Genomic DNA, 13,941 nt, shown 5'->3' on the forward strand with positions numbered 1-13,941 from the left:
AACAATGTTTTTTTGTTTTGCCCCGAAATGCAACACAAGTGGATGGAAGATGCTTGTTTTATCGTTTTCCTGCTGATGCAGAGACTCTGGGTTCGTAAGGTAAACTCATATTATGATTATTCCATGTAAACACCACATTTACCGGCTTAGTCACGGGGAAAGTGAAACTTTAACGATGCATAGTGCTTAAAGCCACGTTAAAATTTTATGTTTACGGCCACGTGAAGCTGTTAGAAAGCATATGAGGATTTTCTAGAAGTAAGGATAAAATAACGTTGTGTACCCAGCCTAACAAAGCTGAAATGTGGTACTTTATTCACTAAAATAAGTTTAATCTTACCATATCCAAAAACTCGCTCACTCTGCTGTTATTTAATATATTAAATGCACTTACAGAGTAAATCCTTTTCACTGAAATTGTTAAAAATAAGTTTGAAAAGTTGTCGGGAGCATGGTGGAGGTGACGTTGAAGGCGAGCGACCGTGATGCTGTAGTTCGTTTGTAACCTAAGTTTAGCTTTTAAGTTCTGGCACTTTTATTTAGGCTTGAAAATTCATCAAAGTTACATTATTTTGTGAAGATTATCTTGATGGACAAAACGTGTAAGTTTCATGAACTATGGTTGAACACAGAGCTTATTTTTTGCGATAATCCAAAAGCCTATGGAAAAATCCTATAGGCATTTTGACGAGGGAACCAGTGTGATGCTAACAGCCGATCCGCCTACAAAGTGACGTCATAGTTCCCCCACTCTATTTTTCGCAGTATGTATACGCCGATACTACCAGCTTTCTCTCTCTTCTCTGACAGCACACCGCAGTGTAATGACAACATTTATAAAAATGTTGTCCAACCAAATACACATTTAATAACATATTTTTACTTCAAACTCACTTCATAACGTCAGTCAAGTGTTTGAAATAACTTCCTTTTGTGATCCGTTGTGGCTACTTATTAAAGAATCATTATTAATCGCCCTCTGGCTTCCAGTGAATGAATCATACATCACATGAGTGTACTCATTAATGGTCACACCACCCTATTTTGGGTAAAAATCGGAAAAATAACACTCAATTTATGGTTTTTCACTGTAAATTATACATTCTTTTTCCACTTCCAAAATCTTACTGCACTTACGTCACCCCTCGCCTCACTGTGGCGACACCTGCCTACTGACGTCTTTCAATATGTCGTTTGGCATCTTAAAGGTGCAGTAGGAGATCTTGGAAAATGCTAACTTTAGCCTGATAGCACTGAAAGCGTACGACCCACCCTCCATGCAAATCGCCGACCAAAGCCACGCCTCCTGAACCCATGAACGCGCACAGACCAGACGACCAGAGACAACATTACTAGAATACATCATGTGTCATTCACTGGTGAAAAAACTTTATAGTACAGTTAGTAACAGTATACTAAGGAAGGAAGGAAGGTCAGGTTGTTGATGTCCTGCCACTCTCGCGCTGTCTGCACAGCGTACATGAACACGCTGATGACTTATCCTGTCTGCGCGAACAGGGTGCGCAGAGGTATGCTAATAGATATGTTGACAGGCAGGTAGGAAAGCCTATCATAATGTTTGGACCGAACATTTTGATTGGATGAACATTTCTTGGTCCTTCGCCTTCCACAGAATATAAATACATATAAATACATTTAGACCACTTAATAACTGCTATTGGTATGTGAAGAGACTTTCAACCAGCGTAACAAAAATCACCTTTTGAATCCTTATATATATATAAGCAGTCATAACATAAGTCATCCAAACAAATGCCTTTTGATATGAATTGATAGTTTTCTCCAGGTATTACATTCACAGTTAAACAGTATCAGGAAAATCTGCCTTCAGATGTATGAGCGTCTGTCCATCTCTCATGAGGGTCACATGATCACACAGTAAACAACACTAGAAAGATGCTGCTGTGAGTTTGCACATGGCTTGTTTTCTCACATCTGTGGTTGCTACAGTGGAACTGCATTTATGGCCATATTTAGAGGTTCAAAATATAACAGGAGACAACAGAGAAGTGATACAAGGCCAGAGTCAGAATAAAAAGCTTAGAAGATCTCATATGGTGCAGGAGGATGCAACTTAAATATTCTTTTACTCTGTTAATTCTTGAGCAGTTCTTATGAAATTATGTATTTTCTTGTTTCCCCAGGATAAGATTAGATATGCATATGTAAGTTTGAAAACATAATAAGCATGGACTGACAAAGTTTCTCAGCTAGTTTTTTTTTTTGTTTTCTTCTTCATAAAGATAAAGTTTACACCTAGTGTGTGATGTCGGTCTCATGTCATCTCTGTGCTGGTTGCCATGTTTAGTCTCTACTTCTGCTATATCTGTACTATGTGAAGTGTTATATCCTCCTGCTAAAATATAAGGTGTTGACTACATAAAAACCCCATTGCTGGTCTCATCCTGATCATGTGTAGTGCTGTCACCGGTCAGGAGTTTTGGTTAAACGGGTAAGAACATGATTTTATAATCATTCTGTAGACTGATTATCATCAAATGTGTGTATGTGTGTGTGTGTGGTGTAGGGGAGATTGGGGCTAGTTGTCACACAGGGACGTTCCCATTAACGAAGTTTAAGGTCAAAAGTCCAAGTGTTTCTCTATGTTGTTTGCAAACACCTATTCAAAAATGTTTTAGATTAAAATACTTTTTGTAAATTCTGCCCTCCAAGTAGTTAAAATTCCAGTAATACTTTCACTGGAGTAAAAAAGGGAAAATTAGCCCCAGTATATACATATGATAAAAGGAACTATACATCTGTGTTATTCTATCTTTTTTTTTTTTTTTTTTTTAAGTATTCCTGTAGCTCAAAAAGTAGAGCAAGGTGCTAGCAACGCTAAGGTCATGGGTTTAATTTCCATAGAATGCATGAACTGATAAAAATGCAATGCAAGTTATTTTGAATGAAAGCATCTACCAAGTGCATGCATGAAAGTAGATGAAATGTTGTTGATTAAGTAAATACAATTGTAGTTAACTTTTAAAATCTTTACCTGGTGATTAGATGTGGTTTTTAATACATATACCGTAAGCCCGTTGTAAGCACTGGCATATGTTGTGTTTTGGGTGTTGGTTTGACCACCAAGTTTATTCTGTAGCTTAAGCCACAAGACTATCTTGGTCCACAGCCACAGATGGAGCTAGATTTACACTAGCCAGAAAGAGGAAGTTAAAGGCTTGTGTGCTTAACTATAGTTTAACTGCACAGCAACCAGTCGCAAAAAATCCTAAACCTCAATAAACACAAGCATCTTAACAGACAATGAACTAACTGTAATAGTTAGATGTTTACTTGGTATTGTCCTATAAAATATTACAACGTTACATAAGAATATTACAAAAACATACTGTAAAACTGTACATTTATTTGTAGGTGTTGCTATGATGATGTCAGTCAGAATGGCTCCTCTTCTTCCTCTGATCATTCTGATTATGATTCACAGTGAGTGACTGCAACACTTCAGAAACACTTGAGAGAGAAAGAGAGAGTTGCTTTGACAAAGGATGTCAATTTGTTCAAAATTAATTCTGTGTTTCAGGGGTTTCTGGTGCTGGTTGGGGTGTGAGTTACAGTCATTCACACATCTGTGCACTAAAGAACTCATCAGTGATAATGAGCTGCACTTATCAATACCCTACTGAATATCAGATCATGAAAGTGTTCTGGACCAAAAACTCTGTAATGGGTGAAGAGTCTCCAGATCTGTCTGAGGATCCTGAATACAGTCAGAGGCTTCAGTGTGCTCTACATGGACACAGTTACACCTCTCCTGCTGCTCAGCTCAGTGTCACGTGTGAGTACTGATTCATTTTTTTTTTTTTTATAACTTGTTGAGTTTATGTTTTTTGGAACTACACATTTAATTTGTGTCCCCTTTAGATGCACCCAGGAGCGTTTCAGTGTCCATCAGTCCATCTGTTGTAATAGTGGAGGGAGATTCAGTGACTCTGAGCTGCAGCAGTGACTCAAACCCTCCTGCAGAAATCAGCTGGTTTAAAGGAGGAAGGTTTGTAGGATCTGGAAGAATCTACAGCATCTCAAACATCAGCTCTGATCACAGTGGAGAATACAAGTGCAAGTCCAGAAATGAACATGGAGAGAAATACTCTGATGCTTTGACTTTAAACATCATGTGTAAGTTAATGATGATTAAGCAACTGTGATGTCAAATTTGTATTGTGGTTGTAAATTATAAATATAAATGTTTTTGTTTGTTTGTTTGTTTGTTTGTTTGTTTGTTCTGTTTCAGATCCTCCCAGGAGCGTCTCAGTGTTCATAACTGGATCTGGTGAAATAGTGGAGGGAGATTCAGTGACTCTGAGCTGCAGCAGTGATTCAAACCCTCCTGCTCTGAACTTCAGCTGGTTTAAGGAGAATCAAAGCTCAGCTGTTGGATCTGGACAGAGTTTCAGTGCACTACAGAGTGGACGCTTCTACTGTGAGGCTCACAATCAACATGGATCTCAGAGATCAGATGCTGTTACTGTCACTGTTAAAGGTAGAGCAGCTCATTTACTTGCATGATTCCTTCTAAAGTGAAGCAAATTAATCTGTTCAGATGTTTTACTCTTTTGTCTCTGTTGTAGGACGTCTGGTGATATTGCACATATCCATTGGAGTGGTTAGTGGAGCTGCAGTTATCATTACAATGCTTATTTGGTAAGACGTGTGTAATTTACAGGTATAACCTTCGGTAAAGGAAACAATTAGTTGTAAGGGTAACTTTTGGTTATATTAATATTGTAATATAAGGGTAATATTGTTGGAAAATCTTAGGAATAAAATGTAATTGGTATTGACCAATTAAATATTATCACATAAGAAATTCAAGTCCAATATTGTTATAATACAATATATTAATTATCTACTCTTTTATTTAACACATTCATTGTTTTTAAGGAGAAGCAGGATAAAAAAGAGAAAAGACACACTTGAAACTCAGGTGAGAAAAATCAGTTTTGTAATCAATAGTCTCATCAATAAATAAGAGTTCTGACTTTATATAGTGAGTTTATAAGCATTGGTTATTTATTTTGTCTCTACTTTTATCTCGATTTCTTTAATGTCAAAGATTAATCATTCCAGACCTGATCATGACAGATGCACAGCATCTAATGTTGAGTTGACTGAACCTTTATATGAGAATGTAACGGTAAGTTGTTGTTATAGTCTGTTGATGTGAACGCTAATGTAATTATTATTATTATTATAGGTGACCTAATAGTTCTTGTATGTTGATACATTTTTTAATTAAATTTTCTCTCTATTCTGTTTTTTTTTTTCTTTAATGGCAAAGATGAATCATTCCAGACCTTGTGATGTTGAGATGACTGAACCTGTGTATGAGAATACAATGGTAAGTGTTTTCACTCATTACCTAGAATATCAAATGTCTATTCACTAAGGATATGGTGCAGACAATATAATTTACTTTTCAAGATCAAGTAATTCAAGTCCTTTTATACTGACCAGGAATTTGAAGTGCATTATTTATTAGCTTATTAATTTACTTTCAGCATGACAAGCCGTAGTGTTTGGGACACGTGGCAAAACAATTCACAGCCTTTTTCGTCTCTCTGTGGGTGGAGCCCTGAATGATTGACAGTAGTGTCTTGATTTACAGAAATGAATTTACCAATTGGTTTTATCCAGAGACACTTGCATATGATGAGCCTTAAAGGTGCTGTAATTTTATTTGAGTGTACTAAAGCATAAAAATACCATATGAATTGGTATGAAAACTTCATTTACAACAAACAAAAAGTGCATCTAAAAACTAATATAATCATGTAAAATCTCATTGTATGTAGAGTTTTACATATTCTGCCTTTTCAGTGTATTTAAAGATTGTATATTGCCCTTTTAATAAATTGTATTGTAGTACTGCAGCTTGTGTTTTCAGTCTTTCCTTTGTATTTACATGCGTTTGACCAGCAGATGTCCTCAGCATCCTCAGGTGTTCAGAACATTGGCTGTGTCCGAAATCGCATACTCTCTAGAATAGGTATTTTTTTGAATAAGTCATTACTTCGGGGCTGCAGAAAGAGTACGTTCTATATAGTATGAATGTGTTTAGTATGAATGTAATCTGGATGTGCTACATTTGCTACGTTGTCCATCATATGCACACTTCCGAATCATGCCTGAAGTAGTAGGTCATCCCGGTGTTTTTTGCCTACTCTTTTATGAGTACTGTGATTTCGGACATACTACTTTTTTCACATACAGTTTTTCGCCTACTATATAGTAGGTAAGTATATGATTTCGGATGCAGCCAGTGTATTGTAGTTGATTAAATTCAGAAAACTTCCTTTCTCACGTCACTAGTCTAATTATAATGAATCAATGAAACAATCCAGCGCTCAGCGCCCTCTATAGGAGAAACTTCAGCTACACTACTCTTGAGTCACACAAATGTTTCCTCATCAACTACATCTTCAAAGGCTCGTACTTCCTGGATTGCATGCTTCAGTCAGAGAAACAAATGCCATTTGATATGAATGGATAGTTTTCTCCAAGTATTACATTCAAAGTGCAACAATATCAGCAAAATCTGCCTTCCTACAGATGACAGAGCAACAGGTCTGTGACGTCCGCACTCGTCTGTCCATCTCTTATTCGGGTCACGCGATCACACAGTCAACAACAATGGAGACAGAAGGCTTGTTCGAGATGAACAACACTAGCCTGCCACCGGCTGGCGAGATCTTCCAGTTGCAGGCTGGGGAGGAGTAAAGAGACGGCCATCAGGTCGGGCAGACCACGCGATTTTTACGTTGATTGTAGCTGAAGACGTGGATGCGATTGAAATTCCCATGTTTTTGCATGAAAATCTTTATGTACAGCAAAGGTGATATTTAAATATTGTTAAGTTGTATCCTTGTCCTTGTCATCGCAGAATCTGACCAATGAGAATAAAGTGTGTCGTCATCAAGGCTTTCACAGCCGATTTTGAACAACTGAAACACCTGACCGAGGCGGCTGGTCTCGTTTTGCTCTCGCGGTACTTTGATGGCACATGTGATCGTAAGGCGGCTACAGCGCCGATCAAAGTCGGACAAATGTTCTAACCGGAATGCATCACTTTTGCCAGGCGGCAGCCGATCTTTGCGGCGCCGCATGAAGTCGAACTAGCCTAATGATTCGCTAAGTCCGAAATCCCATACTTCCCTACTATATAGTATGTGAGCCGAGTAGTATGTCCGAATTCATAGTATTCCAAAAACGGTAGGCAAGAAGAAGTACCTGGATAACCTACTACTTCCGGCTTGATTCTGAAGTGTACATTCAATGGACAGTTTACTCTCCCAGGAGGCCACGGGAGAGAATTTATGAATGGAAGTGAAGCGACGCAACATGAATCACGTGACAGTAGCAACATGGCGGATGTAGAACGTCCGAATTGTATTCATACTACCCTCATTCATACTATATAGAACACACTTTTAAATTCAAATTCAAATGTAGTACCTACTCAGACAGTATGCGATTTCGGACGCACCGACTGTCTTACTATAGGGAGATGAAAGGGTCTGTATTACTTACTTTTGGAGAAAGCGTAACAGTCAACTTGGATCACGTGCACCTTAATAACCAATCACATTACAGCCTTGATGTCATCGAATTTCAGTCAGAGTTCGGCGACTGAGTGTAGCACTTTACGGATACCATAGGAATGCATGAGAATTGCCGTAAGCTGAATCCCACCTGTCGCAAAAAGTCAGTGACTTCTCTTATAAAACTGAATTTTTTTTGGTGTAAACTCTAAAAATTGTTCAATCCAATAGTATTGTTTAATGTAAAACATATTGAAGATTATCTGATAGACTGTTGATTCATTAAATGATCAGCTGTTTCCTCTAAAAAGCTGTTTATTCAGCGTAGTGAAGCATCTCCTCCATTGACATCCATACATAAAAAAAAAAAAAATGGCCTCTGGTCTCTTTTCCCACGTACTGGCAAAGTGAAAGCGATAGCATTAGCCGTTATGCTTTTTTGGCTAAGGGTTGCAGGCTTGCCTTCTAGTGGCTTTGCTGGAGAGGTGCTGCTGTGAGTTTTTTTTTTTTTTTTTCACCTCTTCCACAGTCAGAGTAAAAAGCTTAGAAGATCTCATATGATAAAAACCAACATGAAAGCAACTTCTGAATTGTATTAGTCTATTAATTACTGATAAGTTTTTATTCTTCATTTTATTACCAAATTCCTATTAATTAGACAAGGTATATCAAATGCATAATTAATCATTTGCTTGGTTCCTCAGGAACAGACTAAATATGCATCAGATTTGAAAACATAATAAGCATCTCTGCGCACTGATGTAAAGTTGCTTTCAGTAGAACTTTTACTTTTTGATCTAATGCTGCGCATGTAATGTTGCCCTGTTTCCTTGTTAAAACCTTTCTGCTATGCTGTGAAGTGTCACATCTTCATTTTTAAAACGTGTTAAACACGTTATTTAGTGTGAAAACAGCAATACTGGCCTCATCCTGATCATTTGCAGTTTTGTCACTGGTCATTAACATTGGTGAAACGGGTAAGAGCATTATTTAATAATCACTGTTTAACTGTATCACTTTAACTGTAGTAAAACCATGGTTAATTTTCGTAAAGGGCCACACATGGCAGATGTCACATTGCTGTATATGCAATCATCGCATGCCAATGTGCATTGGCTTGTTTAGTTTACACTCGAAGTGGATTGGTCTCTCTAAGTGAGATCCCAATTTGTCGGTCACCGACGTGACGTCTCCGTTCCCTCCTTCAGGGAATGAGGGTTACATACGTAACCGAGACGTTACTTGTCTGTTTCTGTTTCTTTCTTTTTTTCTTTAATGGCAAAGATAAACCAGTCCAGACCTCATCACAACAGACTACTGCAATTTGGTTAACTTTGCTGAGACTGTTAGCATCTACTACTACAATCCATGTACAGGAGGATGCTTTCGAAAAAAAAAAAAAAGAAAATGCAATTTTTTTAGACTGACAAGTCTAAGTTGTTAAATATCAACCAGAAATCATAAGTGTGTTATTTATCAATGTATTAATGATCCAATTATTTCAATTTTCTTTCAACTTGACAAGAAGAAGCCATAGTATTTGGGATGCAAGACAAACCATTTTACTGCCTCTGTGGGTGGAGTCCTGAATGATTGACAGCAGTGTCATGATTTACATTTATTTATTCAGCAGATTCTTTTGTCCAACGTGACTTACAAATGATGACCTTCTCAACCAAAAAAATAAAAAATAAATAAAATGCTAAATGCTACACTATGTTAAATTTAAATATAAGCTAGATTAATACACAAGCTAGAGCAGATGTGAAGTGCTGAAAAGATGGGGGAGAAGTTGAAGACTTGTGTAAAGTAATGTGTGAATTATTTTATACAGAGGTCAATGAAGATGGAAGGGAAAATATCATGAATTGATAAGAAGTGTTTTTTATTTATATTTTGTATAATATAGTTTGTTTGTGTTACAGTGTTTTAGCCTTTAGTCTAATTGTTCATGTTTTAATGGCAGAAAATAAAGCTCTATTAATGCAACAGTTCAGTCTTCTGTCATGCAGTACTTCAGAATTAAAGAATAATTAATAATAAACAGCAATAGGTTTAAAGGTACACTGTACAAACAAAACTTTTAACCAACAGTTCTTTATACTGGTTAATTTTGTATGAAAACAGCATCCATTTTGTGAGTCTGTCCCAGTGAAGATGCCATACTTTGCGTGGTCTTTGCACCACCTGCTGGTGATCATGTAACAAGACAGGATGATTTTCTTTCTTTCTTAAATAAAGTTAAAAAAATAAAATAAAAAAAAAGATGTAAAAAATGGCCACATTCTGACAGTAACATACCGTTGTTTTTTGTTTTGTTTTTTTTTCTTCATTAAAGCAGTAAAATCCCGTAGAAAACAATGCATTCTGGGTAATATTTGTTGTTTTTCGAGAAAGTAGTCTTATAAATATACATATATGTGTGATATTTGTGTTACGTCCCCGGACGTATAAATATTATTATTGTTTTCCTTAAATTTATTTTACTGTGGTTTATAAAATAGGAGGCGTGGTTAAATGCCCTGTGTTCTTGCATGCGGTGTGTTTTTTTCTATCTCTCCCTCCCTCCCTCACTTTCCTCCCTCCCTCCCTCATTTCGTTTTTTTTCTCTCAGCAGTGGTGAAAATAATTATTCATACTGCCCCATACAGAAATCTGATATTTGGCCATATATATATATATATATATATAACCATAGTTAATATATGTGAATATATATATGCACAGAATTCCATTGTTTGTTGGAGACATATATGATAAAGTAAATGTACAAACATGTGGATAACTTTTTTTTTTTTAAGTCACTTTTTTAATTAAAAGTGTAGGCTACTTCCAAATAAAATAATAGCCCATTAAAGGCCACTAAAGTCTACTTAAAAATAATACACTTTCATGAATGTTTCTTAACACACTTAAGTGCACTTTTTATAAATTGTTACATCCATCAGGACGTATAAGTTTTTTTATTTATTTTGATTTGTGTACAATTGTATTTTCTGTATGTACTCTGTGCACTTTGAAATTGTATCTAAGTTTAACTTAAATTTGCATTTAAAATAATTCAGTATTGCTTTAAAAAAGTCAATTTATGTTCCATTTAGGCTGAGTAGGTCTGGGTTTAAATATCTTGGGATTAATGTCACCAGATCTTTATCATCTCTCTTTTCTGCCAATTATACCCCTTTGTTGGCTCAAACTAAATCTGACTTTCAAAGGAGGCGCAATCTTCCAGTATCCTTAATTGGAAGAATTAACATTGTGAAAATGAATGTCCTCCGCAAGTTTCTATTTTTATTTTAGTGTATTCCTTTGTTTTTGCCCAATAGTTTTTTTTTTTGTTTTTTTTTTAATCCATTGACCAAATTGTTACTCATTTCCTGTGGAATGGTAAAGTGCCCAGAATTCGTAAAGTATTACTCCAAAATTGTAAACTTAGTGGTGGGCTATCTTTACCTAACTTTAAGTTCTATTTCTGGTCCGCTAATATTCATAAGATAATGTATTGGTTTAATTTGTCTAATGCTCCCTGGTGTAGGTTGGAGACTAAATCATGTCTTTCCACTTCTTTACAGGCCCTACTTACTGCCCCCTTACCTGTTAATCCCTCTAGCTTCACTGATAACCACCATTGTTGATATTAATTTGCTGATTCTTAATGTCTGCGTGAATCTAAATAATATAGTAGTTCAAAATCTTTCATGCACTACACCGTTTTAAAATTATTCAAGAAAGCAGTTTACTGCAGCACTTTGTTCTTATACTGTACTTACACAAGGTCAGAAATGCAAAATCTAAACAGGTCAGCTCAAAAGCCCATAAACAAACAGCTAATATCTGCTTGCCATAAAGCACTGACCTCACTGCTTTACAACATCATATTCAATGTTGCACAAAATGATCTAAGATACAGTAGCAAGTAAAGGGTCAAGAGCCCAACACTGATCTCCATGATGGTGGCATCGTTTTAACCAATAAAACGTCAACATCTAAACCTCTGTTAATTCTCAATAAGAGCTTCTCTAGTCGTCTGACAGAGATAAAGTCAGTCTGGGGTGCGTTTCCCAAAAGCATCGTTAGCTAACTATGGTGGTTCGTTTCATTGCTCTTCCTGTCATCCCAACTCCGATGCAATACTTTAATGTAATTATTTACTTATACATTAATTTAATCTTTTACCTTTTTTTTTTTTGTGCAGATTGACTACATACATACATATGTTTTCATAGCCTTCAAATGACACATTGTTTGGAGGACAACTTTGAAATAATTACATAATGGATTAAAATAAAAATATTACTTTCACTTTAATAATTAATAATATTTGGATTCATCAAAATAATCATTAGTTCTAGTTTAATCATGCTAAATGACTTTTTGCTCCACACATGCATGTCCTCTTTAAATTTCCCGTATGTACAGTCATGGCCAAAAGTTTTGTCAGTGACATAAATTTTGTGTTTTGCAAAGTTTGCTGCGTCAGTATTTGTAGATTATTTTTCCACATGTTTCTATGGTATACTGAAAAACAATGATAAGCATATAATACGTTTTAAAGGCTTTTATCTGCAAAAAAAATATGAGTCAATATTTACAGTGTTGACCCTTGTTCTTCATAACCTGCAATTCGCTCTGGCCTGCTGGATATTAGCTTTTGGGCCAAATCCTGACTGATGGCGATCCATTTTTGCCTTATTAGTTCTCGGAGTTGATCACAATTTGTGGGCTTCTGCTTCTCCACTCGCCTTTTGAGGACTGACCACAGGTTCTCTATGGGATTGAGATCCGGGGAGTTGCCTGGCCACAGATCCAAAATTTCAATGTAATGATCTTCGAGCCACTTCTTTATCACTCTCGCTTTGTGACACGGTGCTCCATCATGCTGGAAAATGCACGGATCATCACCAAATTGCTCATGGATCATTAGAAGAAATCGCTCTTGCAGGACGTTTGATACCATTCTTTATTCATGAATTATGAGAGAGCCCACTCCCTTGGTTGAAAAGCAGCCCCACACATGGATGGTCTCAGGATGCTTCACTGTTGGCACAACACAGGACTCATGGTAGTGTTCACCTTTTCTTCTCCAAACAATCGATTTTCCAGATGTCCCAAACAGTCGGAAGGGAGCTTCATCAATGAAAATAACTTTGCACCAGTCTTCTGCTGTCCAATCCTTGTACTTCCTGCAGAATTTCAGTCTGTCCTTGATGTTTTTTTTGGAGATAAGTGGCTTCTTTGCTGCCCTTCTTGACACCAGGCCGTTGTCCAAAAGTCTTGGCCTCACTGTGGCACAGTGGTTAACCAGAAAAATGTAAAATGGCACGTCATGCCGAAAAGGTTGCCGACCCCTGCTCTACACAATAATTTAGAAACAACGTGAATGAACACCACAACAGCTTAAGCAACAAACTTTGCAAAAAACTAAATTTATGTCACTTCCAAAACTTGACTGTATGGCCATGACTGTATACAACTTCTCAGTAATGCTCTTACAAATATAGTCTTAAGCTTCGACTTAAGTGTCAAAAAATTCATAGTTAGAAGTAGGACTTTTCTAAGAGTAGGAGACTTTTATTAAGAAGCTAAAAGCAACTTTTAGTAAAGTCTAAGACTGATTCTTGTGTGTTGACTGAGGTGACACTTAAGGCTTGCAAACTAAGGACTAGTACCCATTCACAGTTTGTGCCAAATCCCTACAGATCTACATAACTTTTCTAGAAATCCAGAAAGTATCTGTATCTACAATGAACATTAAACCTTCGCACATAGAAATAAAATGAATTTGGTCTGAATGATATCCTGGTCCTCTCTCAGGCTCTGTGGGCATTGAATGGTGGGATTCATATAAAACAATTTCAGCCCCCCAGACCTAAACCAGTTCCTCGAAATAACAATTCATCCATAATATCAGCGGTTGACATGGGAATCAGCGATGAGGAGTGGGAAAGACTACAGAAGGCTCTGGACTGGCCTATTCCAGATCAAGAAATCACTCATCTGATTCAGAGCACAAGTCCAGTCCACTCAACTTTCTCTATTGTGGGACTCAAAGAGAGTTACAAAGTGGGAGAAAAGATCTCTGTTATTATCACAGCCAGAGACCACAACAAGAACCTGAAAAGATATGGAGGAGACTTTTTCAAAGCAAAACTTTTCAGTACAGAGCTAAAGGTGTGTATATTTTATAATATATTATTTTTAAAACACATTTTTGTGAAAAAAGAATGTACAGACTTGCATTAATTGTTGATTTGTTTTTATTTACAAAATATTACATATTATGTTTAGGTTTAAAAGCTTAAAGTTTAATGGGACTTACTCTGTTGCTCTTCTTCTGCCCTGGGAAGGTCAGGCACAAGTT

General features: G+C 36.6%; 1 protein-coding gene and 1 long non-coding RNA gene across 2 annotated transcripts in view; both read left to right on the plus strand.

Moving 5' to 3' along the window:
- The first annotated feature begins 3,675 nt into the window (after positions 1-3,675).
- Positions 3,676-13,941, plus strand: part of LOC107703673 (B-cell receptor CD22-like) — a 30,214-nt gene continuing 19,948 nt past the window's right edge. The window contains exons 1-3 of the mRNA XM_016506397.1: positions 3,676-3,817; positions 3,904-4,158; positions 4,274-4,522. Coding sequence (XP_016361883.1) covers positions 3,676-3,817; positions 3,904-4,158; positions 4,274-4,522 — 646 coding nt within the window. The remainder of the gene's footprint in view (positions 3,818-3,903; positions 4,159-4,273; positions 4,523-13,941) is intronic.
- Positions 5,101-5,687, plus strand: LOC107703786 (uncharacterized). The gene is made up of 3 exons (XR_001635864.1): positions 5,101-5,176; positions 5,321-5,380; positions 5,541-5,687. It is a non-coding gene; the product is annotated as an uncharacterized LOC107703786 (long non-coding RNA).

This window comes from Sinocyclocheilus anshuiensis, unplaced genomic scaffold, assembly GCF_001515605.1.
Source record: "Sinocyclocheilus anshuiensis isolate Anshui unplaced genomic scaffold, SAMN03320099.WGS_v1.1 scaffold274, whole genome shotgun sequence".
NCBI lineage: Eukaryota > Metazoa > Chordata > Actinopteri > Cypriniformes > Cyprinidae > Sinocyclocheilus > Sinocyclocheilus anshuiensis.